Here is a 27,721-nt window from a genome sequence, read left to right as displayed (position 1 = left end):
CCTAGGTGTAGAGAACCAGGCCCACATGCACCTTTGTATTTTTATAGAGTTCTTCCAAATATGTATAATAACTTATGTACAGCTTCAAGGAAACAATGTTCCTTGAAACAGTTTTCATGAACAGCAGCACCACATTTTTCTCAGCCTACTACTCCTATTGTTTTCCAGTAGTACTAATAGTGAACCTTGTAAGGTCACGTAGATCATTCTGTATGATTCCAGACAGCACTCATTTGAGGACCCACATATATAAACTACATGCGTCAGTTAGTAGAATGAAAAAATGAAAAAATTATATCTTTCCAAAAGGAAAAATTATTTCCCTTTTAAATCAAGCAGAACCTTAACTCAGCATTTCAAGACCTTTGTATTTAAAAATCATTTGTTAGGTACTGGATCACAAATTAAGTTAAAACAAGTGCTAAGTTTGCCTAAGGACTTTTTTCTTAAAAAAAAAATCTAGGGGGGAGCTACATGAAATCACTACGGTCCAATTAATAAGGAACTCACTCTCCAAGCTTGCAAACAAGAGATTACATTAGCACCTGCTACAAAAGCAAACATTTTTAGATATCTTCATCTTAACCTGCTTGACATTACCTTAAAACTCCTGTCTGGGTCTTGGATGAAAATTATTGTGACTGACATGCATACTTTTCATTTGGGGGTTAGGGTTTGAAGACTGTCAGTCCACATTTCTCTCTCTTTCTGGTATTTATGCATAATCCATTTCAAAGCTAATAGGAGTTACAACTTGAATTGATGGGAGAATAATTTCCTAAATGTAAAATTGCTGAAGGAAAGCCATTAGGCTTATGGGAGATAAATGCTGCACATGAAGGTATGAGACACACAGAGAGCACTGTAGGGTCCTTGAAGAGTCTCACCCAACATATGCCTACAGAGGCATGTGCAAATAACTCCTTGTGGTCTGTGCATCAAAATAAACTGACCTCTTGGGCCAACACATATATTTATAACATCTGTACAGACAGGAAAAAACTTTTCTTTCTGTTCATCAGAAAAGCAATCATACAGCTGCAGCAGAAATACAACCCATCAGATCACAATAACGCTTTTACCAACTCCTGCAACAGGACTGTAGTAGAAGGCAGAAAGCAATGAATTTTAAAACACTTGTATGTCTGAAAAGTTGAACTTCCTGAAGTCCAGAATTGTTGGAAAAAGAAAAAAAACCCACTGAAATAACTCTCTAAATGTTTTGTTTTGACAATGTTCCGCAGGAATTCACCACACTTAGCTGGGAAAATGCTAGCAGTTACATCTATTCAATGTCATGACATACAAAATTGAAACATAATTGCTCCTAAGTGGTTGACAACTGGCAAGTACTTTTTACACAGATAGAGAGAAATTTATGCTATCAAATGGAAGATACTGTCAAAAGTTTGATTTTAATATAAATGAAAATGCTACATGAGGACTCAAAAGGATAAGGAAAAAAACCTCAGCAGTAACACTTTTACAACCACATATTTAAAAAGCGTTGAAGTGAAGAATCATTACATCAAAATCATTTTCCTTGAAAAATAAAAAAATAAATTACAGCATGAATATTAACAAGTTATTCGAATAGTGAATTTCAAAGAGTAGCAAAAATAAGCAGCCAATGAGTGGCCTAGTGTAAAGAATGTCTTACCAATCATATGGTTAGCGACATGGATTTGTATCTCTCTCTCATTCTCAAAGGTCATCTGGCACTTGATGCATTGATAGGTCTTTTTCTGTTTAATAACCAAAAAGAGATTAGAGAAAACTGCACTGTAGCATAAGGCAAGTGTGATCATGAATATAGCATGTTACATGCTTCAAATTTCCTCCACTGAGGTCTGTTTTGCTTATATATCCCCAGGTCAGGCTTTTCTGGGACCATAAACACAATCTCTAATTAACAACCTGCTTTAGGAAAAAAATTTAATTTCAACTTAAAAAATTTCAAATTACAGTACTTGAAAATCTGACTGAGAACTGGAGCCATAATGAGATTGCTTCTGTCATTTAACCCATTGCAGTAAAATTCCCCCAGAGTGAAATAAAAGACAGAAAAATAACTGTTTTCAGAATAAGATCAACTTTCTCAAAAAAATTCCACCTTTCATTAAACTCAAAACACAGTAGGTAAAGCACCTACAGTTACATGGGGAAGTGAAAAAAAATTGCATTTTTTATTGGTCTCCCATCAGAAATCCTGGAAAAATTGCATTACCACAAAAGAAGTGTTTCCTAGCACAATCTGTTTATATTTTCTCCATCTCAAAGTCATACCAGGGAGGCCTAGCTGCAGAAGTCCGGAGACAGTGTGAAGAAGCAATTATATGAACCATTTATTCAAACAGGGAAAATGGGGTTTGCACTCAGATTGACAGTGGTACGTGTACTTCTGCAACATGACAGGAAAAAAATCCATGAAACCATTTGCAGAAATTAAAATGCATGTTGACAAGTTAGACATCCAAGTCAGAAAAAAAAAAAAAGCAAACCCACAAAAACCATGAAGGCTAAGCTTTTGTACACTTGCAAAAACTCTCATTTCCCAAAGCAGGAGTACGGTGCTTTGGTCTAATGTACAGTTCATTTACTGCATGGGAATATGCTATCTAAATAGACATCTTCTGATATGTAATTTAGAAAAATTGGTCCTCTTGTGCCTCCTTCTTTCTGGAGAATAATTCCTACTGCAACACTTGCCACTAGGCAGGAGCAGGAGCCTGCAGTTCATAACCTTACGGCTCGAGCTGATGGCAGCAGAACACACATGACATCTCAGCACACTGGCCACAGGCTCAGTTAGCTGAGTAATGGATGAGAACCCCAAGCCAACAGCACCAAGAAACCCAACTCAGTAAGCAACACCCTCTGAACTTTTTTGAAGGAAAACATTTTGTGGGTATTTTTGGTGTACTTTTAGATGCACATGACTTTTTCATACAGCCTGCACCGCACACCCACGTATAGAATCTCATTTTTAGGACAGCAGTAATAAGTCAGAAGTTTTGAGTTAGACAGAGGAGTTGCTGTCACCCCCTCTGTGCATGGGATCCAATTTCCTTGAGTACCTGCTGAGGAAAGAACAAATTAGGTGCTGCCGAGAGCTTCTTAACTACTTCCCGTGTCATCAATGGCAACAAGTTAGCCTGCTGGAGGTTAATGAACATGCTGTAATACCATAATAACAAATGCACCAGTCTATGGATGTTATGTGTATTCCATGAATTCTGTACGCAGTGTGTGTTTGCACATAGGCAGGGCTTTCTAGGCTAAAATAACAATGGGTGATTAACATGATAATAGGCAGAAGGCTATACTCCATTGGCCAAAAGCTGACACAGCCAACCACATAAAAGGAAATAGTTTGGATTGGCTAGTTATCCCTAGGCAGCTCAAGAAAGTATCCTCCTGGAGTCCATTCGGAAATCAAGGCTGTTAATGGAAAAGCAGCTGGATTTCTGCAGCACTCTTTCTGGGGAATCTATTCTGGCAGACAAGCACAGCACACATACGTACACATGACCTCTCAAACACACTGGCATACACATGCTGAGGGCTCCTAACTTTAAAAACAAAACAAAACACAAAAACCTTGGAAGAGAAAAATGGGATTGGGCAGTGACTGATTCATGTGGTCACATTTAAAACTTGAAACCTTCCTCTTCTTTAAAACTTCAAAGCTAAGTTTTGTGCCTTGTCCAACACTTATCTCCGTTATGAGGGTTCCCTAAGTAACTAGTTAAAGAGGACAATATTTCAGCCTGACTCTATTTCAAACCTTTAAAGTTATATTAAACACAGACAAATGAATCATTTTTTTAATTGATTCGGTGCTTCTGAAAGCTACTTGCTAACAGATCTGGAGACAGCATGTCTTGGTTTATCCAGTGCAAACTCCTCCACAGCATTTCACAAACTTATAAAACACCCTGCTTGGCATGACCACCCCTCAAAGAAGATGAGAGATTTCAGTATTCCTCTGAGTATTTTACCTTCAGCCTCAACTGAGATCCATGTATGCAAAAGAACATCTCAACCAAGGTGATGCCTCCGGTGACAGGGCACCCCACTTGATATGGAGTGAGGTTAATAAACAGCCTCATACAGGTCTCACAATAACTACAGCCAGATTAGCACCCAAATGTACACGCAAGAGGAGGAGGAGCTGATTTTTGGCTCATTGATAACCGTCTTTAAAAGAATGTCACAAAACATACTTTTATCAGTAAATGGGAAGCATTAGTTTTAATAAAAGGCTGTATTAGTTGTGGTACCAAATATGGTCTTCTACTACCATTTTTCCACTTCATGAACATTATTAATAGATCAGTTATCCTTTTCTAAAGTTTTATCTTCACAAGTCATGACAACAAAGATGCCCATACTGAGGAGTGTGGTGATGGCATCTAGATGACAGAAGAGACCAGATGAGCAGGCCTTCAGCTGAGAGCTCAACCCCTATTAAATCAAGATATTTAATTCTAGTCTTGGCACAAAATCGTAGTAATAACAAGAGAGGGTTCTGTTTTCTTTTCTGAAGTATCTATTGTTCTCCTGGGTTTTCCAGACTATCCTCCTTTAAATCTGGAAATGGTTTCCTGTTCTACAAAGAAAATATTCCTCCATTCAAGTGGATTTACAAGGGAAGAGAAGGGGTGTGGGGGAGAACAAAGAGAAGGAATTGAGTTCAAGAAAGTGTGCAGGAGAAAAGGAACTGAGTAAAGGAACACAATAGGGTTCATTCTTCCAACTTTCTATGCTGCCTCCTTTGCTTCTTCAGTCCAAATAACCTAGGTGGGCTAAAAATAGCAACACCATTCAAGATGAAAACTTAACTGAAGTCTAAGCATTTGTTATTGTCAACATTAAACAAGCACTTTTCATGATACCTGTGGTACAAAATAACGATAAATCTGTATAAAAGAGAAAGAACTGCTTGAAATGTGACTGTGTCCAGTATTGGGAAATGAGAAATCTCAATACTAAACAACTAGTTATGATTCTCAAGATATGCATATTCCTCTAGAAAGGATGTGAAAAGGAATTAATAAAATGTATTCAAAACTGAAGGTGCCATGTACAGAAATAAGTTCAGAAAAATAGGAAAGCATTACCTCTGATGAGATCTTAATAGAATGAAAAATGGTCTTGAATTATACATGTGTCAGATACTGAATGGTACCTCTACTAGTGATGCTCATCTGAAAAAAAAACTTTTTAATCCTATCCAAACAGAAGAGCTCATGTAAAACTATAAGAATTAAACACAAATTGATGTTAGAGCAATCTTTTATTACTAAGATGTATTTTATTTATTCCTCCTAGTGATGCTTCTTACAGAAGACTATTGACTTCAATTAAAATCTCCTAAAAGCAAATCCTCCAAAGTGGCTGTTGCCATATGCACAAGGCAAAAACTTTGCCTGCCTGGGAATCTATCTTATTGACCAACATGACTGGATCCTATGCAGGCATCCAGTAACAAAAGTGATCAATTCCCAGATATTTCTTCCTGTTTCTTTGCCATTCTAAAATGTATGAGGAAGACACAATGCAGCAGGATTTTCAAGAATTATGTCTTTTCTTCTTTCATTCTTATGGATAAAAAAGAACCAAACTCCAAAACTGCCAAGCAATTCTGAGTGGTTTTCAATACTCATTTAGCTGTCTCCAACTGATTTTCAAAATAAAATCTCAAATAATTCAATAGTAAAAAATCAAACCAAAATACAACAAAGTAGTCATACTTTCTTTGTGGTTCTATATCCACTTGCACATATACATAAACTTAAATAAAAAAATAAAAAGGAATTGTTCAGTTTCTCATGCTCTCTTTTTTTCTTCCTGAATATTCTTTATTCATCAAGGGCTAATATTTATTTTCTTCCTTTCTAAAAATCTAATCTACCTATATTTTCCTTCTGACTGTACCTCATCCTAATCTTCAACTGTTTTTCCATTTAAGAAAGAAAAATCAATAAGGTGTTTGAAAAAAGAAATGTAGAAGTGCTCAAGAAGTGGAGAGAAGTAGCTCTTCTCTGGACATGTGCAGATTACATGCACTGTGTGCTAAACAATACTCCAGCAAAGTGGTATTTTACCTGTGCACAGCACATTACAAGATGACAAGAGAGATCATGTTCAACTTGCTTAGCTCTGCTATGAAGCCAATGAAGTTAAGTAAATGCTGTTCTTGAAATACAGAGATATATCACCATTTAAAAGACAGTATAATTCTTTGAAAATCCCTGTACCAGGCAGACACAAAGGGCACTCATTGCCTTAAGAAACCTGAGTGAAACACCAATAGTTTTCAAGTGAACTGATATCAGAATTCAGGTCTTGTACCTATAATGAAGGCTAAGATAATGAATCATTCCTAATAACAATATATCTGTTCCTGGGATGCATACCACAAAGGTCTCTGATATTAGCATATGTGCAGGCCATAGACACAGGTTGAAGGTACCATTTGCCATCGTCACAAATGCTACTTTTCATTATCTTCTTCAAAGGAGCTCAGAACTTTCCTCATGGGATGAAATCCAAAGCATTTACCTTTTTGAAGAGCTTAAAACTTTCCCTGAGTGAACAAGTACGGAGGCTGTCACTGAATAGAAAGTGTTAAAGCAAGAAATAAGACAGAAAATGGCAATGTGTCCTGCTAGCTCATAGGAAGGAAAAGGTAATACTGTAGGCTACAGGCATAGCAATATGAATTAGTCCTACCTAAGATAACAGAGGTGTTTTTAAAGAATTTAGAAGGAAATAAAGGCCTGAGGAGGAGAAGGAAGGACAATGACCTAGCAAGAGCCTCAGCTGAACTCTCAGAAGGTATCACACCAAAGGAGGGATATTTCCATTTCTTATTCTTCTGCAAAATTAGGTGTGTGTGCCTGGAGGCTTAGTCACAAATTCACCACACCCAGAGGGAAAAATATCCAGTTGTTTTACTAACAGAGAAAAAAAAATATAAACGAAATTAAACTTTCTGTGGGATTGTCTCAGGAGCCTGGGTCAGGGCACTGAGGCAGTGCCAGTGTGTCCCTGCACAGCCAAGCTCAGCCAGAGCTGACATGTCCTGCCGGGACACAGCCTGCACCAGCTCTGCTGGAAGCATCTCAGCCTACATCCTCAGCACATACTTAGGGTCTCCTTTTACTTACTGAGCCTCTGGTGTTCTAGTTGAATGGTATTTTCAGGTTCTTTTAATTCAGTAAGATGTGTTTATGGGTGCTTTAATTAGCAGATTGACATAAACAGGCATCTACGGCTGGAATTATTCATTAGGAGTTGGGTGCCTAATTTCCTTAGATACTTTTGAAAATCTCACCCCATCATGTTTAATTAAAAATGTCAGATGATATCAATACTCAGATGTGTCTGCTGTTGGTCTCCTGAGAAGATTTCCAAAATCCACTTCTCATTCCATCTGTTCCTGACAGAGGAAGGACTGACTTGGCCCATTCTTGAACCAAAACGTCAACAAATAATTTTAAAAGACTATAAACTGCAAATGATATTAATCTCCTGAGTAGCCTTCTGGAACCTTACTTGGATCTGCATGTTCCCAAATAACTTGTAAGCAAAGAAATGGGAAAGCAGGCTATCTGTGAACAGTCAAGGACAGCACACTTATATGTAATCTGCATTAGACAACAATGTCCAGATTTGCTAAGAAAATTAAACTTACCAAAGGGCCATGAAGCAGGTTCTTTTAAAATCATACACACGTACATGCATGCACACATGTATGCACACAGACATCCAAATAACCTCAAACCATTCGCTCTGACAGACATCCATAAGGACAAGCTCTTTAGCATAGTAATTTGTTTTAGGTGAGAATTTGGGGAGTAGGGTGGAATTCACTATATTTTTCCTCAGGAGTTTCTTCATCCTTCTGCTCATTTTTATTTCCCTAGTAAAAAATAATCTCCTTCCTCATATACAACAGATTAGATTTTTTTTTGTTGTTTTGGGTACTCAGCATCTCCTTTTCTCATTACATTGCCCCAGCTTTTTCAGATCTGCCAGTTCAGTAGAATCGGAGCTCATGGACAAACTCAACCTCCACTGTTCAAGTGTTTTAGCTTTTTGTTGCTAAATCTAGGGCAGTTCTATGGTAAAAAATCTGATGTGCTGCCACTAGGAATCAAGGACCCTGCGAGGCTGAACAACTTTTAATTTTTCTATGTGCATCACTCTGTCTTTACTCCTGTTTTGTTGGGTTTTTTACTAGCACAAGTAATTTGATAAAGTAACAGTGTGACAGTTTAAAAAAAAACCAAACAGATCAGTTCTCACATTGAAGGTCTACATTTCATCCTTCAAACATTTTAAGTTCAGCAGTACTTACTCTGGGAACAGGGGACGTCTGGGTACCTTTCCTTTGGCCACTAGTCTCAGGCGTCAGGTCTCGGTGGTCTACCTGAATGTGGCTCTCTAGGTCTTCAGCACTTTCAAATTTGACACTACACTCTGGACACCTCAGACTGCCACATGGCCTCTCGTTCACCTCCTGTGGAGTCAAGCCCGAAGACTGTCCATTCGTGCTCCTGGTCATGCACCCAGCACACAGGCCATAGGGAAGGCCGTTCACATCCAACTTTACCAAGTCCTGCTTATTCCGGAACTCCTTCAAGCACAATGCACACTTGTAGAGTTTTTGCAAGGCCTGGCCGTTGGGTGACGAGGTTGCAGAGTTTCCTGCCAATTTCTGCATATGGAATGTCCCATGAATTTTCAGCTCAAGGGTGGAGGTGACTGTCTGCATGCAGACAACACAGCGAAACCCGGTGAGGGAGTTTCTGAGATCTGGATGCATCTGGCAGTGCTCAATAAATTCCTCCTCGCTCTGTAGCGGCATTTTGCAGATCCGACATGTCCCTGTATCCAAACTCTTGCTGTGAGTGACTTTGTGCTCCGTCAGGGTCAGGAGTGATGGGAAACGTTCCCCACAGATGGGGCACATGTAGTGCTTAGCTGGGCCTCGATGGGTCTGCATGTGCTCTCTCAGGCCATTTTCCGAGAAAAAGGTCCTTGAGCAGATATTACACTTATGGCTACCTTTGATGAATTCTGCTTTCTTCCTAGAACAGTCATCCTCCCCAGGCCTGATGTTATGATCTCTCAAACGATGGTTCTGCAAGAGGACCTCCATAGTGTAGGCAGCCCCACAAATGTCACAGCCATACATGGGCTCAGAAGCATCTACATCATCCTCACTGGCTTCATGACTATTGGAAGTATCTGGATTCTTCATCAACATGTTCTGGATATCTGCCCCTTCTGTCTTCTTATTTGTTGGGGTCATGCCATTAGCTGTACCATTCTCAGCGCTCGCATCAAAAACACAATGTTTTTCCCGCAAGTGCTTTTCAAGTAAGATGATGGCATGAAAAGCTTTACTACAAAACTTGCAGTTGTATTTTTTGCTGTGGGTTGTGATGTGGCACTGCAGTTCTACTTCTGTGCTAAAGGTCTCACCACAGAAGATGCATTTGTGAGACTTGGATGGATTTCCCAAGTGACTATGCTTCACATGGATCTGGAGATCCACCTCCTTCCTAAAATCCCAGTTACAGGCTGTGCAACGATACATCTTCTTTTCATTGCTGTGCTTAACTGCCAGATGCACTTGGATAGATACCTTGGAATCAAAAACTTCTTGGCAAAGGGTGCAGTGATACAACACAAAAGTATGCATGTCCAACAAATGCTTCTGCAAATCATCCACTGAAGAAAACTGTTTGTCACAGCTCTCACACACATAATGAGTTGAAGTTGTCATGTAATGTACAGTGAGATGTTGCAGAAGAGACTCCTGGGAATCAAAGTCTTCTTTACACTGAGGGCAAGACTGTTTCCTCAACAGCAACTCCAAATGCAACTTTAAATGGGTTTGAAAACTTTCAAAATTTGAGAACTTTAGATCACACTGATTACATGGGTATTCACCATTAGACACTGAGTTTACGCTAGCAGAAAGCCGCTGCCTTTTAGGGGATGAGACTTCAACATCAGAAGAAACTGGACTCTGCTCTGCTTTTGACTTCTTATTGTGTGCCAGAGGAATGTTCTTGTGGTTTTCTTTAATATGCTTTGTAAGCTTCAGGATGGAGCCAAAAATGGGGGAGTTTGTGCAATAAGGGCATGAATAAACTTCCATAAAAGACTGTGTTGGCTGAATGACAGGGGAATCCAATTTTGAATTTCCTACATTGCAGTGAGTCTGCTGAATGTGCTCAGTCAAGGTTGCTTCGGTCAGAAAGCCCATGGAGCACTGGTTACAGAAGAAAGCATTGTTGCCATCTTGAGTGGTAGCGTTTGGGCCACAGTGAGTAATACGGATGTGCTCCTGTAAGCTATTGATATCTGCAAACATCTCCGGGCAGTAATTACAATGGAAGGCAGAAATGTTGCTAAACTGCATCATGGGATAGGCATGGTTCTTGTGCACTTTTCTCACGTGTTCATTCAAGTTGTACAGTGTAGGCATGGAATCAAGGCAGATCTGGCACGTGTGGCTTTGCTGAGGTTTGTCTGCATGAATGGTCTTCAGATGGATCTCCAGAACAGCAAGGCTGTTGAAATCGCGCTTCGAGCAGTACGGGCAGCTGTAAGTAACTTTAGACCAGTTCTGGCCTTCCTCTCTGTCAACAGACCTGGTTTTCTTCTGTCCTCTCAAAGGCTTTAAGGTCGAATCTGGGGTGGAACCTCTTTCCACCGATGCGCTGGAGTCGGGCGTTGCACTGCTCATGGACGCAACACTCCCCAAGACTGGGTCAGGGCTGATGCTGTGATTGCTGGAGTCAGGTTGTCTGTGGCTGTCCAAGTGGCAATAGACTTCCTCCACTGAAGAAAACTGCTCCGGGCACATAGGGCACTTGTGTTTTTTGTTGGCATGGGCTTGATGAATGTGTGAGAGCAGCGAGTTTTCATCTACAAATACTTCAGGGCAATGAATACACTGCAAATCGGCCTTCTCGGAAAGCTGTGGGTGGCGCGTCATTACGTGCTTCTCCAAATCTTCAGTCTGACTGAATGTCTCTTCACAGTAATCACACATAAAATCATCCTTCTTCACCTCTTTCTCAGTCTTTGCCATATGTTCCTTGTTCTTTTTATGAGCTTGCATGTGACTCTGCAATGAGCTGGTAGATGAAAACCCACGTTTACAAACAGTACACTTGAACGGTTTGCTGGAGCTGTGGGTTTTCAGGTGAATTTTGAGGTGGTCGCTGCGAGAGAACGCAGCCTCGCATTCGTGGCAATGGTACTTTTTATCCCCTGTGTGAAGCTTTATGTGGCGATCCCTACTTCTCTTGTGCTTAAAAAGCCGGCTACAGTAGGTGCATTTGAAAGGTAGTTTGTCACTGTGGATCTGCTCGTGCCTTTTAAGGTAGCTCAGGCGAATGAAGGACTTATCACAAAACTGACACGGATATGGCAGGCCAGTCCCCCCTTCCTCCTCCCCGATGCCGAGATCACACCCATCTCCTATCATCTGAGTGGGTGATGCAACATCTTTGCTGGAGGGAGATGAAGCCACCCAGGAGAGTTGTGGGTCGTCATCACCATCTGTAATGGGAAAGCAGAAAGGAGATTAAAAACAATTCCCAGTGCATCTGTGAAATAAGGACAAAGCTCTCAACAACACTATGGGCTTCTGCTACTACAGCATTAAAAAAAAAATTCAACTCAAAAACCCCCCAAAAAACCCTCTTGAATTTCAAAGGAGGTTTGAGAAGGAGATATAAAAATATATTTGTACACATAATTCACAAATATGCCAACACCTAGTGTTAATAAAAAGCGTTTTTCTTTAGCAAGTTTAACACCTGCTTACTGTATTGTAAAGCAATAAACAATGAATAAAGAAAGCAAAACACAATGTGCAACGAAGCAATACAAACATTTCGAAAAGCTACAGTGTTAAGTGATCACCTGTGAATTTGTGGGTCTTTTAAATGCTACATCAAGATGATTTTAAGTAATGCCTCCATTAAACAAAATCCTTCAATTCTGTCTCAAAACTGTAACAGAATTAAAGGCTGCTAAAAGGCAGAGTCGAACATGTAGGTGAAATAAAAGCGTAAGATTTGAAGCAGCTGAACAAAATCAGAGAATAGATGTGCACCATTACCACGTTCGCTTGTATAAGAGGTAATGTTGCCCTTTTGGTACAAAACCAAATTTTAAAAAGCCCAGGAAAATCACCACTGGACATATAAAGACATCACAAAAGAATCAACTTCAGGATAAACCAACAATGGCCCAGCTTCTGTTTTAGTAACTATTTCCTTTGCTCAATATGAAGCTTTGGAAAATATTTTATAATTCAATATTACCATAACAAAAACCAGCACCAATTCCAGCAGCAAAATAGTCATTTTAGGAAAAATACATAAAATGTTGTCAGCTTTCATTAACAGAGTTGTTAACATGCAACAGAAGAGAGCTAAATACCCTAATTCCAACAAATGCAGAGGTGTTGAGCGAAACAAAACCACCTCTAGTCTGATATAAAACTAAACCACAGAATGAAGCAAAAATAAAGTTCATGTAAATGAGGGAAGGCGCTGGCCACATAAACATTTGAAGATTCTGAAAAGGAACTGGTTCTCGAGATACATTGTCCTTATAAAACATTTAATGTTCCTACTTCAGCTTTTACTAAAACAAACCAATAAAAAAAAAATCCCCAACTGTGTGTGTAGGCTGCCACACGCACACTCCTCGTGCCTGCCAACTGCAGAGTCACCAGGCAGAGGAGAGCACATGTACGGCAGAGGAGCTCTCAAAGAAAGGCTCGGCTAATGAGGATATCACCACCGTACGAGGCAGCTCCTGTGGCACCGTTTGCTTTGGCAAAGACCTGTTTTTCATCCCAGGAAAGAAAGAGAGGAGCTACCTTGGAAAAAACTACACCAAATATTCACACACCGAACAACTTTTCCCGCACGACACGGATGCCTGTTTCTCAGGATGCACAGGTCAGGCGTCCGCCCCCCTCGCCCCGTGCTCCCCAGAGAGCTCCGCTCCCCGGTGTAACTAAACCTCCTGCTCCAGAGCGATGCTGGACACCGGGAACACTCTTCTTTCTGCTCCCAAAATGCACCTCGACTCTCAGCAAGCACCCGCGCTTCTAAGATGCTCAGGGTCTTTGTGCTCAACCAGCTCCTCCGAGTCTGGCGGAGCCCAAACCTAAAACACAGGCAACGAGCTCCTGATTTTTTACGTAAACTTTTCTCAGGCTTCACTCCCCCGACCATGAATGGCTCTCTCTCTCTGCGGCTGCAACAAAGCCTCATGTTCCCAATTTAAGCCACCTCCGCCGCCCACCCCGCTGCCAGCACAGCTTTGCTCAGCCCCCAGGGAGCCCCCGCCATCCCCCCATCTCCGCCGCCAGCCGTATCCGGGGCTCCGTCCCCACGGACCTGCGGCCACGGGCCGTCGGAGGGAAGGAGGCAGCCGGCTGCCAGCGCCCGGATTAGGGGCCCCGGGGAGGTGCCGGTAGCTCAGGGCTGCCTAATTCCCTCCTCTCACCAGCTGGGCTCCTCCAGGGGCAAGGAGACAAAGGGGAGCACGAGGGGGATGCTGGGCCTGAACTAGGGCAGCACATGTTGCGTTTGCTGCCGCTGCTGCTCTCTATGAGGAGGGAGGGGGGGAAGGAGAAAAACAACAACAGGAGAAAAAGCACTCCACCATTGTGTTACTTACTGCTTGAGGTTACTGGCTGCAATTAAAATAATTTAAAATGTCCATTTGCAGAAATTCTTTTTAAAAATACGTGCATTTTAAATACCTTCTCTGTCACAGTCAGACTGCTGTCATGCCTTGCGCTGGGCAGCGGCACACAGAGGAAGGGCTGCACCCAGAGCACTCCAAACGGCCCCACTGAATAAAGCTTCATTGTTCAGCTCTGAAACCCTGCATGCAATGGGCCAAATCCAGTGGTAACACAGGCTGGGCCAACTGCTTTAACTTCATTACATCCATATGCACTTATGCCAACCATTACATTGGCCCACCACGCAAACTGAACAAATCTTTAGAAAGTCTCTTTTTCCTCTGAAACGAACTGATTTACCTCAAAACACACTCTTAACGTTCAAATAGGGCCATTTCCCCTCCAGCTGCTGCTCTTCAAACATATTGGGCCATTGAGAAAACAAAATCCAAGAAAGCTGGTATTAGTATTACTCTGTGAGCGAAGCACAAAGCCATTGCTGTGCTCATATAATTTGGATTCAAAAAAATTAACATTTCTCAGATTGAAAAGCTGGATTTGTAATAAAAATGGAAGCATTTACATAGACAGGTAAAAGCAAAACTGTCTCCTTTTGTTAGCTTGATTTGGACCTTTCACCTATTTTTATGTTTTGCCTCTACATTCTTTTTATTGCACCATTTTCTCATAGTTTTACAAATTTAAAATAATTAGAAAACTTTAAGCCTGAGAAACAACCTGCCTGGACTTCTTATAAACAAGATACTAAATTACTAAATGCCTAAACTGAAGAAATTAGGGAAAACTCATTATCATTAATCTCTTTGTGGAATGAAAAATGGCCTTGTTAATTTTAACTTGCCATATTAAATAGAAAAAAAGACCTTTAATGAACTGAGAAGGAAATTCTAAGGTATTTTACCAGAGTAATATTTTAGTGGGAAGATATATTTTAGATGTGGTGTGACATGTCTGGCAATGATGGTTAGAATAATAATTCTACATTAATGCAATCAAAGGAATGTAGCAGAATGAGAAAAATCACTTTCAAAAAGGAGATTAAAGTCATTAAAAATGGCTAATCCTGCAAAGTGGGACTGTTCTAAAATAGAGAATCACATGGCTAGTGCAAGGCTTTTGTCATTTGCGCATAAGAGAATCAAAACAAGTATTAAAAGGGTAAGAAAATTCAATAAAAAGTTTAATTAGGAAAAAAAGAGCATTAAGGAAGCTTCAGGATGTCAGTAGTCCTCAGGATATATGTGCAGGTCATGAAGCTTAAAGGGCCATTCTTGATAATCAATCTCAAAGTGGTACAGTAATTTAGCAACGTAATGTTCAGCACGTTTACAGGACTGCAAGCATTTATCATCATCAGTGAAGAGCTAATTCCAGCCTCAATGCATTCAATAAATGTATTTTTCCTTCTAATAAGAACAATTTAGCCAAACTGTAGTATAAATCATACTTCATTCTCTATTTGTCTTCCAGATAACATGAGCCAAGTTCAGAAATACAGTCATGAAGTTAAAACAATAAAATGAAGTCTTAAAAAAATGTGATCTCTCTTAGAAAGGAGACAAACAGCACACCACAGATTGACAGGAGTAAGCAGCACTGCCATCTCAGCATACACTGACAACGTTGATATAATTATTATTTCAGAGTTATTTTGCTAATAGAAATATAATCAACCAGACAAAATTTCACAGTCCCTGCAAAACACTCTCCTCCATCTCCCTACCCAAAGCTACTTGGAAACATTATGTTTCCGCCAGACTTTGAGCAGAGCTGCCATTTGAAGGGATTGCAGAGGGACAGGCCAGCTCAGCTGCCTGGTCACCCCAGCCCTGGGGGTCAGCGTTCATGGGTGGGAGCTGCACAAACCCAGGCTATCCCCCAGCCAGTTGCATTTTCTCTTAAGAACAAAAGGTTTGCACAGACACCACATTTGCTGGCCTGGGCCTGAAGTTCATCCTTGCCTAAACCCTCCTGTTTATCAGCACGGAGCATCATCGGGTTCCCCTCCAGTGAAGAAATCTCCCTACTCTGTCTCCCTTACATGTAGAGAGTTCAGGTGGCTCTTCCACAGGGCCTCCGTACATCCCTCCACACCGTGGGCACGTCTCAATGTGGCCAGTGCCGTATGGGAGGCCAGTTTATTCCAGCTTTTGGGTGCCACCAACACAGACCGAGCACCACGAGCTTCAGAAGAGGCTGCACACCCAGATTAGGCATCAAAAAAACTCCAGGGCAACTTTGAGACTCCCCTCCTGAGCTCAGAAGGCATCTCTGTGCAGGACAGTAAACCAAGGAGGTTAGATTTAGAACATGTTCTTTTCTCTCCTGTTTATCCCTCTAGAGCTAGAGAAATAGTTCAATTAACAAACACAAACCCCCAAAATCAATTGCTGAAGAAAGGATTGCTGTTTGATTTAAGCTCAGACTCCTGGTTCTCTCCAAGCCCCTTCATGGCACACAAGTTACGGGTGGTCAAAGCACTCGAATTGCTTTAAGCTATTGGAAGTTGATGGAATTCTATCACCCAAAAAGTAACTCACTTTTGAAAACAAGCTTGGCATCATAAAACACGCTTCTGAACTGTGTTTCAGTTCCTCATCTCCATAATAGAAAAAACCCCCATCTACTCCTCAAGGGCAAATTGTAGGGCTTACTTCTGCATAGCTGTGAAAACCCCGAGACATCCTCAGATGGAAGGCCCAATAGAAATGCTGCCAATTTCAAAAATTATTATTATTGCAGATGCTTAACTATGAGACTAAAACACAGAGATTAAGGACTAAAAAATCCTCAATACTGGTTACAGCAAATTTTGCATTGCTGCACTGTGTATTAAAGCCAATGATAGATCATCACAATGGATTATTGTAAGAACCTCACATAGCATACGCTGCTCATTTACACTGCAGTGCTGGTGTGAAATAATGCAAATCAAGTTTACATAGCAAATTTTTTAAGCTTCAACATTTTCAGTGGACTGTGACAGCTTTTTTGCTTAAATTTTTTGTTGGCTTGTTTAGTCCCATTTTCCTGCACATCTCCCGCACAGTTATAACTAATAATTAAAAGTATCGTTAATATTCTAAACTCAATTTCTATGCATATATCAGCTTCACTGAACATTTCTGTTCGTTGTGTCACAGAAGGCAATGATAGACAGTGAACCACCAGCCCTTATGGCAGTGAAAGCCTTTGTGTGCCGAGACTGCACCTACATCTGAATGGGACAGTAACTGCTGGGCTGTGACTGAAATCCCGCACTAATGCACACTCAGAGACACCTCACTAAACAATGGGAAAAAGGTGTCTGCAACTTATCTATAATTATTCCTCAAAAAATATCACGCAACTGTCCCCCAGAACTGCTCAACCCACCGTTAGGCAAGGCAGTGAGGAGGCCCTGGGAAGTTCAGGCTGCTCTGAGGAACTCTGTACGCAGCTTCAGCCTTCAGCAACGTTGGCTCCTTCACCAAACAGTCTTCACAGTTTTGTATTCTAAGGCAGTATGCCATTTTTAATGTATATATAGAGAGAGATATGTATAAAATGTTCAAAGCAAACCTGAAGTTGGATAAAAATCCAAGAGGTGCTAATGTAAGTGGCACCACAGGCAGTACTTTCATTGTTTTCTGTGACTTGAGAAAAATGCAGTCATACCTAATCATTCACTTCTGAGGTAAGCATTTTTGTTGGACTAAATTCCCAAAGGTTAGTGACTCTTTTCCCAACTTCTCAGCTTCGCACTGCAATTTATTTTTTAGTGAATTTTTTCAAAAAGCAAGAAAGGCGTCTGGCTCAATGGAAAGTATATATAATCTAATTTTTCTTCTCATGCAGAGAGAAACTTTGTATTTAGAATACAAAATCAGCACAAGATGTAGTGCAGAATTTCAAACATTAAACTTGCTGGGATGTCTGCCACAGATAAACTGTTACACGTAGACAGTTTAAACCTCGCTGGTTTTGTTTAAACCTTTCTGTAGTGATCAAAGATACATCTAATTAGTCTTTTTTATGCTGCAAGTTAAAAGCACACACAGAGATGTGTGTTGAAGCTTAGTTGATATACAGAAACTTGTTAAGCCAGAGTAATGCATGCCTGAGCCCTTGTCTCCCATAAGCAGATATCAAGACTCAGTAATGACCATCAACAGGGTGATCCATAATTCCATGCAGATGATAAAATCAGAAACTATTTTTAACATTATTTTTCTTATGTCAAACAGTCTGTATTTTGCTGGTAACAAAAAATTAACGTATCGTTAAATAAGTTATTTCACACTTCAATAAATGGCATAATAGGGCTGGAGGAGAAAGTTTTATGTTAGATCTAGGAATAAGCTAAATGCTTTCAGAGTTAAATCACTGTTTTTCTTTACTCCCTTTGGAAAAGCAGCAGATACTATATTCTGCTGTGCATCATGGACTTGGGACTGAAAACAGCTGCACTCTAATTACATGTAAAGTGTACCAAAACATTCCTTTTATCACAGACTGTAAATCTGTTAGCATCTGTCTCTCCTTTGTTTCTTCCACAAGATACAAGCTTGTTTCTACATTTTTCTCACCTGTAGCGGTAATTAAAATTCATTATAAATGAAAGGAGTGAACACTAAAACAAGTTCCTCTGTGTACAGTTCTAAACTCAAATTAGAAACAGCTGTTTGCTAATTCATGCAGTGATGTTTTGTCGTGCTCTGTGAATCAATAATAACTCACCCTATTTCTACCAAAACGTTAGGATTATATGTATACTTTGCTTAGCAATTTGCTCTTCAGAAATGTTCAAATGCACATTCAGTCTTTTTTAAGCGAGATTAGAAGATGATACCTACAAAATCATCAATGAAATAACAGAAAGATCTTAATAGCTTGCTGCTCATGCTTACCCTGCTACCTAGAGAGTCCTGTGTCATTCTTGCCTGCTTTGATACCTACAGAGCATTTAGCAAAAAGGCACATTTTAAGACATGTGAAAAAACAAAACTCTATATGGAGTCACCCGCACACATCACGGATGCAAGAGTCACATAGAGAGAATATTATAAAATAAGAATTTCAGCTATGACACGAACAACTTTCAAACACTAGGAATGATAAAGCCCTCAGGAAAATAATCCTAGTAGAATAATTATTACTTATAATAATTAGTTATAAAATTAGTTATAATAAATGGTAATGCTTATGCTAATTGTTAGTAATATTTCTTCATATTATGTTAGCCACAGCACAAACCTCATATGACCCCACTGGCCTTACACTCACACAATTATATTCTGCACTTCTTGCTACTTGACGTCAACATTTATCATGATTTCAACACTTGATTATACAAAACAAAGAGACAACACACAGCGGTTAAGAGCTTTGCCTGCTTCCTTTTTTATCTAAACCTAGGGATACAACCTAGGGTTGCAGTGATTTGAGCAGACCCTAGGGCAGATTTACAGAGCCTGCCCTGATCACAGCATGAGTGGGGCCAGGCCTGGGCCCTGCACTGCCCCCTTTGCAAAGCCAAAGATCCAGCCTGGAGCAGTGAAAGAGCACCAGCCTCCATGAAAGTCTCTGCAATACATGCATTACTTCATACATTTTCTAATCTATATATAGAGATGTTTTCCCTTCCTTGTGTTTTGCTGGTTTTAGCAGGGAGGGTGCTTCCCATACAGCCCACACCCAAGCATTGAGACCGAACCGCTCGTGGACATGTGGCCAGCGGGACAGCCTTTCTGGTGGGATGAAATGCATGAGATTAATTTCCTAGATTTATTATTTCCTCTCTCCCATTTGATCGGGCAGCTCTAAGATACAGCAGGCACCTGTTCTCAGGCTGTTCTGCTGAGTACCCTCAGGCACGTGCGGTCAGACACACTCAGCTCAAGCTCTTCCCCTCAGTGCATATCCATAACTGAGCATCAGCAACACAGACTAGCTGCTGTTTGGAGAAACTCAATGAACACAGAAGGTGAAAGTAAAGAGGGACAGACTTTTCTCCATGAACAGACCAGACTGGTGTGATTTAATTTAATGCTTTACTGTGCTCATTTTCATATTTTTGCATTGTATGTTCAAGTGAAGATTAAGTCATCAATTACAATCCATTTAGCTCGTTCATAAAATTCATTTAAGGGTCATATCCTGCATAGTGAACAGGGAGCTCTGGAAGCCAGTATGGACAAGGACAAGCAGCACTTTGCCACAGGATATTCAGCTTGTGCAGAATCAAGTCAGAGCTCATTTTGATGGTGTGGGCGGCAGTCTGGAGGAGCAAGCGCCTTTAATACTGGGGCAGTGGCAAGCTAGGACAAAATATGTTTTGCTAAGACTTCTCTGATAAGCTGCTGTTACTACTAAGACAACCACCTATCTGCTTCGGTGGTGGTTGAGAATATTAGAGTGGGGATTCCATTTGTGCAGAACTGTCTTTCCACTTTTGTGTCATGTATCTACTGTGAGCCAAAAGAACCACTAAGAAGTGAGAAAACTGGGACCAGACACCAAAAATGCTCTCTGTCTTCTGTCTGGGGTCACCAGAAGTGACTGCATTTCTAGGATGGCTTTCTATGATGCAATCTGAAACTGATGTTATGTGGTGACCTGACCTCTAAGAAAATGGGTTTGCAGTCCCTGTCTGTAACAGATGAAAACTACTTTCCCAAGAACAGACTTCTGCTCCTAAATGAGTATTTTCCATCAGTGCTCAGCAGAAAAGACAATTGCCATGTTTCAAACCTGAGAAAAAGCTCATGTTTCAAAGCTCAGCCCTGCACAGGATTTTACTGCCAAGCTTTCCAGCCTGAGGAACTTAAAGCTAGTCATATTATTAGAGCAAGTTGCAGGGGAAAATAAAACCAGCTTGTTAAGTTAGAAAGAAGTAGGCAGTTCCAGACTCTCATTTTGATCTAGGTGGGAAAACTGTGACGCGCTTACAATTTTAATGGGTTGATGTTCATGATGAATAGACCTAATGCCGAAAAACACATGTTGCCTGAAATTACTCAGCAATAAACAAACAGTAAAACCCAACAACCACCAGATTTTATACTGCCTTCAAAGAAGAAGGGAAGAAAAATCAATAAATTACATGTGACAAACAATATCGAGTAACCTGTTCTACAGCTACACACATGCATTATTGTTCTGACTTCCAAATGTGTTGTGTATTCACATCAATCCTATTGAATTCAATAGGAACAGTAGTTAACACTTCTGAAAATTCAAATGACATAAATATGAAATACATCCCATTCAATGTAGAGATATTTTCAGAAAGGTGCATGTATTCTCTGTCCCTTTCATGAATTCAGAGTCAAGATTTGTGTCCGTGAATGGAAACGATGCTGCACTTGCAAACATCACAGCTTCCATAGGTCTGGGGAGCGGAGCCCCTCAGGGCCTTCATCTGCCTGGTTTTGGAGGGGCTCGTGTGCCCCAGTGACCCCAGTGGGTATCCCTGGAGCTGAAGAAGCTGCCAGTCTCACCTAACCCAAGACTGGAGATGGGGTTTGCTCCAGCTAAGTAAGTCTCCCATCCCTTGGGGACAGTATGCATTATGGTAAAGTACAATTAGTTAGGGCTCTGGGTTTATTAGTGAACAATTTTTTAAAAAAATAATTAGTTTAACACTAAAAAGAGCACCCACAAATGTAAAAGCACACTGGTGAATATGAAGCACGTTCCTGATTATCATAGACATCAGTCATGAATCTGCACGATGCTTGTGACTGGACTGAGGGGAACTGCATGAAAGAGAGATGGGAAGGAAATTCTCCATTTATCAATACCTGACAGAAATAACTGAAAGGTTTAAAAAGAAAATAACTATAGATTTTGTACTATGCAAGATGAAAGCCAAACAGCATGGCTTGCCTCAGAGATATGTGTATTCCATGCTGTATGGTAATGCTACTCCTTTTTTAATAGCAGCATCCATCATTTTAAACAAGAAGAGACTTTTAAAACAAGCAAGCAAACAAAAGTATTTGCCACCTGGTAAGAATTGTTGTTGGTACACCAGTGTTCCCCTACAACAAATGTGCTGCATGAGAGTCCTTTCAAGTTTAACTGTCAGTGACCCAGCATCTGTGATCTGAGGACTTGCACTGCACCACACAACAAAACCATCCACCGAAAGCTGCTCTCTCCTTCCAGCACATCTTTGCCCTTTTGACTGAAGGGCCCGATGACAAATCGTGTGACTGTGCTCTCAGGCTTTCAAAAGAAAGGCTGTGGCAACAGCTAAGGTCTGTTATCCCAGGGCTCACAGCCGCATTGGTGCAGTCCAAGGAGGGATCCCACACCCGACCTTGCTGAGCACCTGTGCAGCTGCAGAGGATGACCCCAGTGATGTCCACTCCAAGCACCCCGGAGTCATGGCACACTGGATATCCCTCTCCTGCAGACACCAGGCACTGAGAGCAACCCAGGCTGCGCCCCATCTACACCACAAGTTTGCAGAGAGACTTTTTGAGCATCTCTGAATTCTTTAGAGGCTTCTCAGAATGTCAGTCAGCACCGACCACGCACCGGAGAAAGCCTCCCGTAGGGAGGATGCTCATCAGTGCAGGCAGGCAGGAATGGGGAGCGCAGCTGGGGAGCCAGAGCGAATCCAACCAGGAGACGACAGCCCCTCCGGCCCTGCTGTGCTCCTGCCAAGAGTCAAGCAGAGCCTGGCAGAAACCTCCCCTCCAGCCACGGCTGCACTTCCAGCCCCAGCTGCAGGTACCACACACTGCCCACGAACTGCAACAGGGCGGCGAAAGCTCCCCAACAGCACAGACACCTTCCTCCTGAACTGTTTTACAGTCTTAGGTGTTGGTTGCCTGTATTCAGTTGGCTCTAGTTTAACCAGCAATGTGGGTTTCCTTCTGACCACACGTGTGTGGTTGGTTTTTTGCCTCCCACAAATGTGAATAGTACAATTTATTCTAGTTAGTAACTAGTCTCTGTGCCTTGGCCACAGATACATGAGAGAGCGAATTTATAATGAGTAAAGGTGCAGGGCACAATTATTTGTTTAAATGGGATTAAAATTAGGGTTGAAGCATACACTGAATCATCTCAATTTATCCCTGAAGAGAAGGAGGGACAGCAAATGTCTTGGCACTTGCAAACAAATATCTGTTTCCCCACCGACTCGCTAACAGCACTTCTTCCATTTGAGAGCAGTCTCACACAGGCATTGGCACTGATATCAGAGAATTAAACAAAATAAAGGGAAAAGCTATAGTCAATAGCTTTGTAACTTTGTCCACATGATGAGGACTGGTTGTACTTACAAAAAAGTATCTGGGAATGTTAATAGACTAAACAACTCAGTAAAAGAAATGAGGAGGCAGTGGGGAGAGATCAAATGTACCCTAGAAAAATTCATCTTGACACTACAGGTACAGAAAAGCTTTTTACAGAATGGTACAGCTTTGTACAGAATAGTCCACTAAATTAAAAAGTGGGTGGAAGCTGGAGATGGATTTTTGGGGTGGAGGCATATTTCCTGCAGAGGAAAAATGGTCAAAAAACCAGTAAAAGAACATAAAAAAACCCAACAAAAACTCTCTGAGAAATCAGGGATCAGAGGTTTGACAGACACACTTGTACCTCCAGAACCAGATACATTCACAAAAACCATCTCCAGTCAATTAATGGCTGAAAACATGCACACACACCCCCAAAGGAAATGAAAAATTATTGTTTTCATAAACACAAAGAGTTTTAAAGCTTAGACCACTTGCTGCAAAAATCCTGGTGTCCTAAAATACCTAAATACCAAAAAGCACTTGCCACCTCCCTGGAATCCATTGGGTTTTGTCATGACCCTTTCCCAAATCCACAGCTAAAGCTCTGTTCCCAGACAGAGTCACCAACTGGGTAACCCTCCCATAGAACACTGACAGAACAAGGTTCCCCAGATAGAATTCACAAATTAATTTCCTGTTTTGTCAAGGCTTTTCTAATATTTATTTTAGTTGTGGCCAGTAAGGCAAAAATTTTCAGGATATAACAATTTTCTGACCATAGATAACCTGGGTTGCTGTCTGAAATAAGATCTTTAGCCCATCTCACCCGTGCAAAAACAAAATCAGACAAATGAAAATTCAGTAACTGCTTCCTCACACTTTTAGCCAGAATTACTTGTGAAACTGAAACCCACTTCTTCCATCTCATACTCAGTTTAGTACATGAAAGTATGAGTACCAAGAATTCTGAATACCAGCTTTGGCTCCCCATCAGGATCAAACTGTCTGCCTGTATTTAAGATTCAGCGTCTTCTGTACAATTTCAAACAATTAGAGGTTGGGGCCCTGGAATTTTAGGAGCTGATTGTTAAAGTCACATCAAATTTTTTTTTTCTTTTTTTGGTAACAATTTTCCCATTATTCAGGATTATCACACCTTGTATCTTTGGATTTCCTATGAATATAACCATAGTCCAGGACCTCCTGACTTCAGGAAGGTTGCAACATCATGCCTACCCTGAAGTCACTGTACACAGGCTTAAGAGGGACTCCATTTTAATTTAATTCTTTGGCTGGAACTGAGATACTGGATCTGATCTGATTTTTTTCTTACTGTGTTGCTTTGTATCAAAACACCCATTTTCCAGTGGGTGGTGCCTAACAAAACAGAAGCAGAGGTGTGAGCACAAAGGAAACAGCCATTATAAATGCACAGAAACACACCGTGTCAACACATACCAGCTGCCCAATATGTACAAAAGCATTAAAAAAGGACAAGCGAGTCATTATTTTAGAGTTTCGCTATATTTTCCGTTTTAAGACATTTTATCTATCTAGTGTCACTAGGAAAGGTTCCATTGCAAACACTGGAAAGCAGACATCGCCTAACCATCCTACACAAATTCCTGTCAGAATTTTTGTGCAAAGTGTTATCAGGTAACAATATTTACCATGTACAGTAATTATGAAAAACTCTGAGATTGTGTAATTATGTATTTTAATTACATGATCTGATTAGCTTTTTTAATCACTTCATAAAAAGAAAGGAAATTCACTGAGGTTGTCAGAAAGTTAATAAAAGTAAGGTAATTCACTGCTAGGGCTCACCATGGTGCCTTTCTAACTACTTCCTTGCTACACCCCACTGTGCCTAGGTATTGGAGGTCAACTATAAGTATTAATTTCCTTACTTTTATTAACTTTGGTGACAACATTCATGGTCTTTTGGCATGGGTTTTTTTGTTTCATTAGAAAACACTTTCAATTTAGCTGGATGATATTTTAAGACAAAAAGACTCTCCAAAGCTAAGAACTTGGTTGACCCGAAACCCATCAAGAGACGCAGCCTTGTCCTGCTCCATCCTTAGCCCTTTGAAGGGATGTTTTGGGGAAACCACTGTGTGGTGGTCACTGTGACACAGAGCCATGCAAGCCAGACCACCAGCCTGCCAAAACCACCCAATTCTGCAGTGCTGAACAATATATCAACAGAGCCGGCTGTTCAAATCAGGGCCATCGGGGTACATGGCAAGCCAACACAGTGCTATGAGAAGACAATGGAAATCAGCCCAAGGATGGCATAGATGGAGGCAGGTAGCTGAACCCAGGGCAGACAGCAGAGATAAGGTGGACAGCAGAAAACGGTGTTTGTCCTGATGTGAGGGGCTGGGCTCTTCCAGCCGCAGTAGCCACGGCAGCACTCACAGGCCTGGCCTGAGGAAGGGGAGGACTCGGCAGCAGCAAGAGGAACAATTGCTGCAGGAGCCAAGACAGCCAACTGCCTGCCCTGGCAGCAGCAATCACCCGGGAATCCAGCTATAAAACATAAGTAACCCCTCAAAAACATCCTGCTGGCTGCTCACAGTGCAAATGGGGGCCTGACACATGCGTGGGCATGTGGGGAGAGAGGGCTGGGGGGGAAGCAGGGGTGCAAGAGGTAAGTCTCCATCTCCCACTCCTGAGGCAGGACAGAACACGTCTGTTTCAGCTCTGGAAAACAGTTTTTCGAATTTTTGGATGCGGTTCTGCTCTAAGGAAACATTTTGTTTATATCCAAACTGGGAGTCTATAATGTAATACTTGGCTATTGGATTGAGCAGCTCTGTTTTACTCATTTTTGGTTCACCCTCTCCTCCCGCCAGCCTTTCTTTATTTTTCTCCTTTCTCTTTTTACCTTTCCACCCCCTCTCCCTTGATTCTCTGGGGAGAACAAATCACTTTGGGAGGTTTAATGGACTGACAAGAACAGAAATTTAATCGGGGTGTGCATGCACGGGCCAGGCACATCAGAAGCAACCGCAGTGCAATCCATTCGGGCTGCCCCACCTGTGACCCCGGCCGGGCCAGGCACCCCCCTCTCTGCAGGGGCCATACAGGGAGAGGTCCTTTGTGCTCGTGTGGGACCTTGGTGGTGCCTGCTTGAGGAGGAGAGGACTGCCAGATGCTGACAAGCCAAAAGCAGTTATTTTAGGAGACTTTTTTTAATATAGAAACAGCTGACATAAAATGCATCTCACTGGGGAGGGAAACCATGCTCCCAGAAGTAAAAGACCACTAAAAAGCCTCTTTTTCCAAGAGAAATCTAAAACAGTTTTGGGCCAGATATCACTTAGGTTTTTCGTTTCCATTTTAGGAGACTTCCAGTGTCCTTCTAGTCTTGCCCCATCCATGGAGAATATTAAGGGGCTCCTGCAGCCTAAAAGGGGCAGATGTGAGTGGATTAGGAGATGGTGCAAAGTGCTTTCAGAAGTAGAAACAACCTCAAGGAAAATCTATTCCAGACAAAATGGCCACTGGTGGGGGAGCTGTGCCTGAGCCTCCCTGCTGGGAGCACCCTTTGTGAAAGGTCTCCCCACAACACATGCCCAGCCCTGGGGTAACAGGGGCCCACATTCAGCTGCTGCCTAGGAAAGACATTGGAAAGCAGAGGGCACAAAATTACTGAAACAAGCTTTTGTATAGCAAATGGAAAGCACTGTGTGCAACAACACGACTCCTTTCCCTTTGTACACCGTTTGCTGTTACTGATTACATTTGCAAAGTATAGCTTTCAATATAGCATAGCCAAAAGCAACCTAACAGCATAATTTTCTTCCTGGGTACTTTACTTTTGAATTCGTCTACAAACAATGGAGCAAAGATTCAGAAAAAATATAAGAAAACAAAGAACCCCCTTCTTCTCCTGTGCTTGTAAACCTGGGTAAACTTACAAGAGACCATCTTTCGAACAACCAACGTGATTTGCTCTTGCTGGTGGTGCACGTGCTGGCTACTGCCAGTAAATCTTAATGGCACACAGTGAGTGATACCTGACACTCTGCAAACTCACTACTACAAAGAACTTGCTCAGTTCAAAGTATTTGTAGTATTTTTCTATCACCGTTGACTGTATTTTCACTTTGCACTTTCAGACAGCGTGGCTATTCAGGGAAGCCGCAGTGTATCTGTGACGCTCACTTTGAAACTTGCTTTTCTGTGCAATTGGATGGCACAACAAGGACCTTGAAACTATGGCTTGAAAATATGTTTACTGACTGACAGTGCAGATTAGGAGAGCTATAAAAGACAAATATTAAGGAAGTATTTTCTAGCATGATCACAACCAACCTCTACCCCAGGACATCCAAAGGGAAAAATCCCTATCCTTGTACATGTACTCAGTCTTGTGATTTTGAACTGCACTGTGCTCCTTACTAATAATCTCCACGCAATCCAATATTTTCCAGGATCCTATTCTATTACAAGTTATTTTTTAACAAAATCAGTAATTTCAAAAGTTACCATGCATTATTGGCTTCTCTCTTTCCCCTCCACTTACACTTTTCATCTTGTTTCTTTCTGACATTTCTCCACCTCATCCCAAGGCCAAATTATTACACTACAAGGGGAGATCCAAGATCTTCCCTCCTGAGGAAACTTCCATAGTGAACTCAATGACTATCTGTGATGTTTGCTGGTTCTAGGGAATAATATTTCCCTTGGGCACTTTCTGGATAGAGTC

At 41.3% G+C, this 27,721-nt stretch overlaps 1 protein-coding gene across 5 annotated transcripts in view; it reads right to left on the bottom strand.

Moving 5' to 3' along the window:
* ZNF423 (zinc finger protein 423) overlaps positions 1-27,721 on the bottom strand; it is a 228,120-nt gene that overhangs the window by 85,183 nt on the left and 115,216 nt on the right. For all 5 annotated transcript variants that reach the window (XM_027646764.1, XM_027646765.1, XM_027646767.1 and 2 more), the window contains 2 exons: positions 8,369-11,592; positions 1,661-1,745 (listed from right to left, as the gene is read on the bottom strand). In XM_027646764.1, the coding sequence (XP_027502565.1) occupies positions 1,661-1,745; positions 8,369-11,592 (3,309 nt within the window). The remainder of the gene's footprint in view (positions 1-1,660; positions 1,746-8,368; positions 11,593-27,721) is intronic.

The sequence above is a fragment of the Corapipo altera genome, unplaced genomic scaffold (assembly GCF_003945725.1).
Source record: "Corapipo altera isolate COAL_440 unplaced genomic scaffold, ASM394572v1 62, whole genome shotgun sequence".
Taxonomy (NCBI): Eukaryota; Metazoa; Chordata; class Aves; order Passeriformes; family Pipridae; genus Corapipo; species Corapipo altera.
Note: the sequence above shows the minus strand (reverse complement) of the source record. Positions and strands in the feature narration are given on the sequence as shown.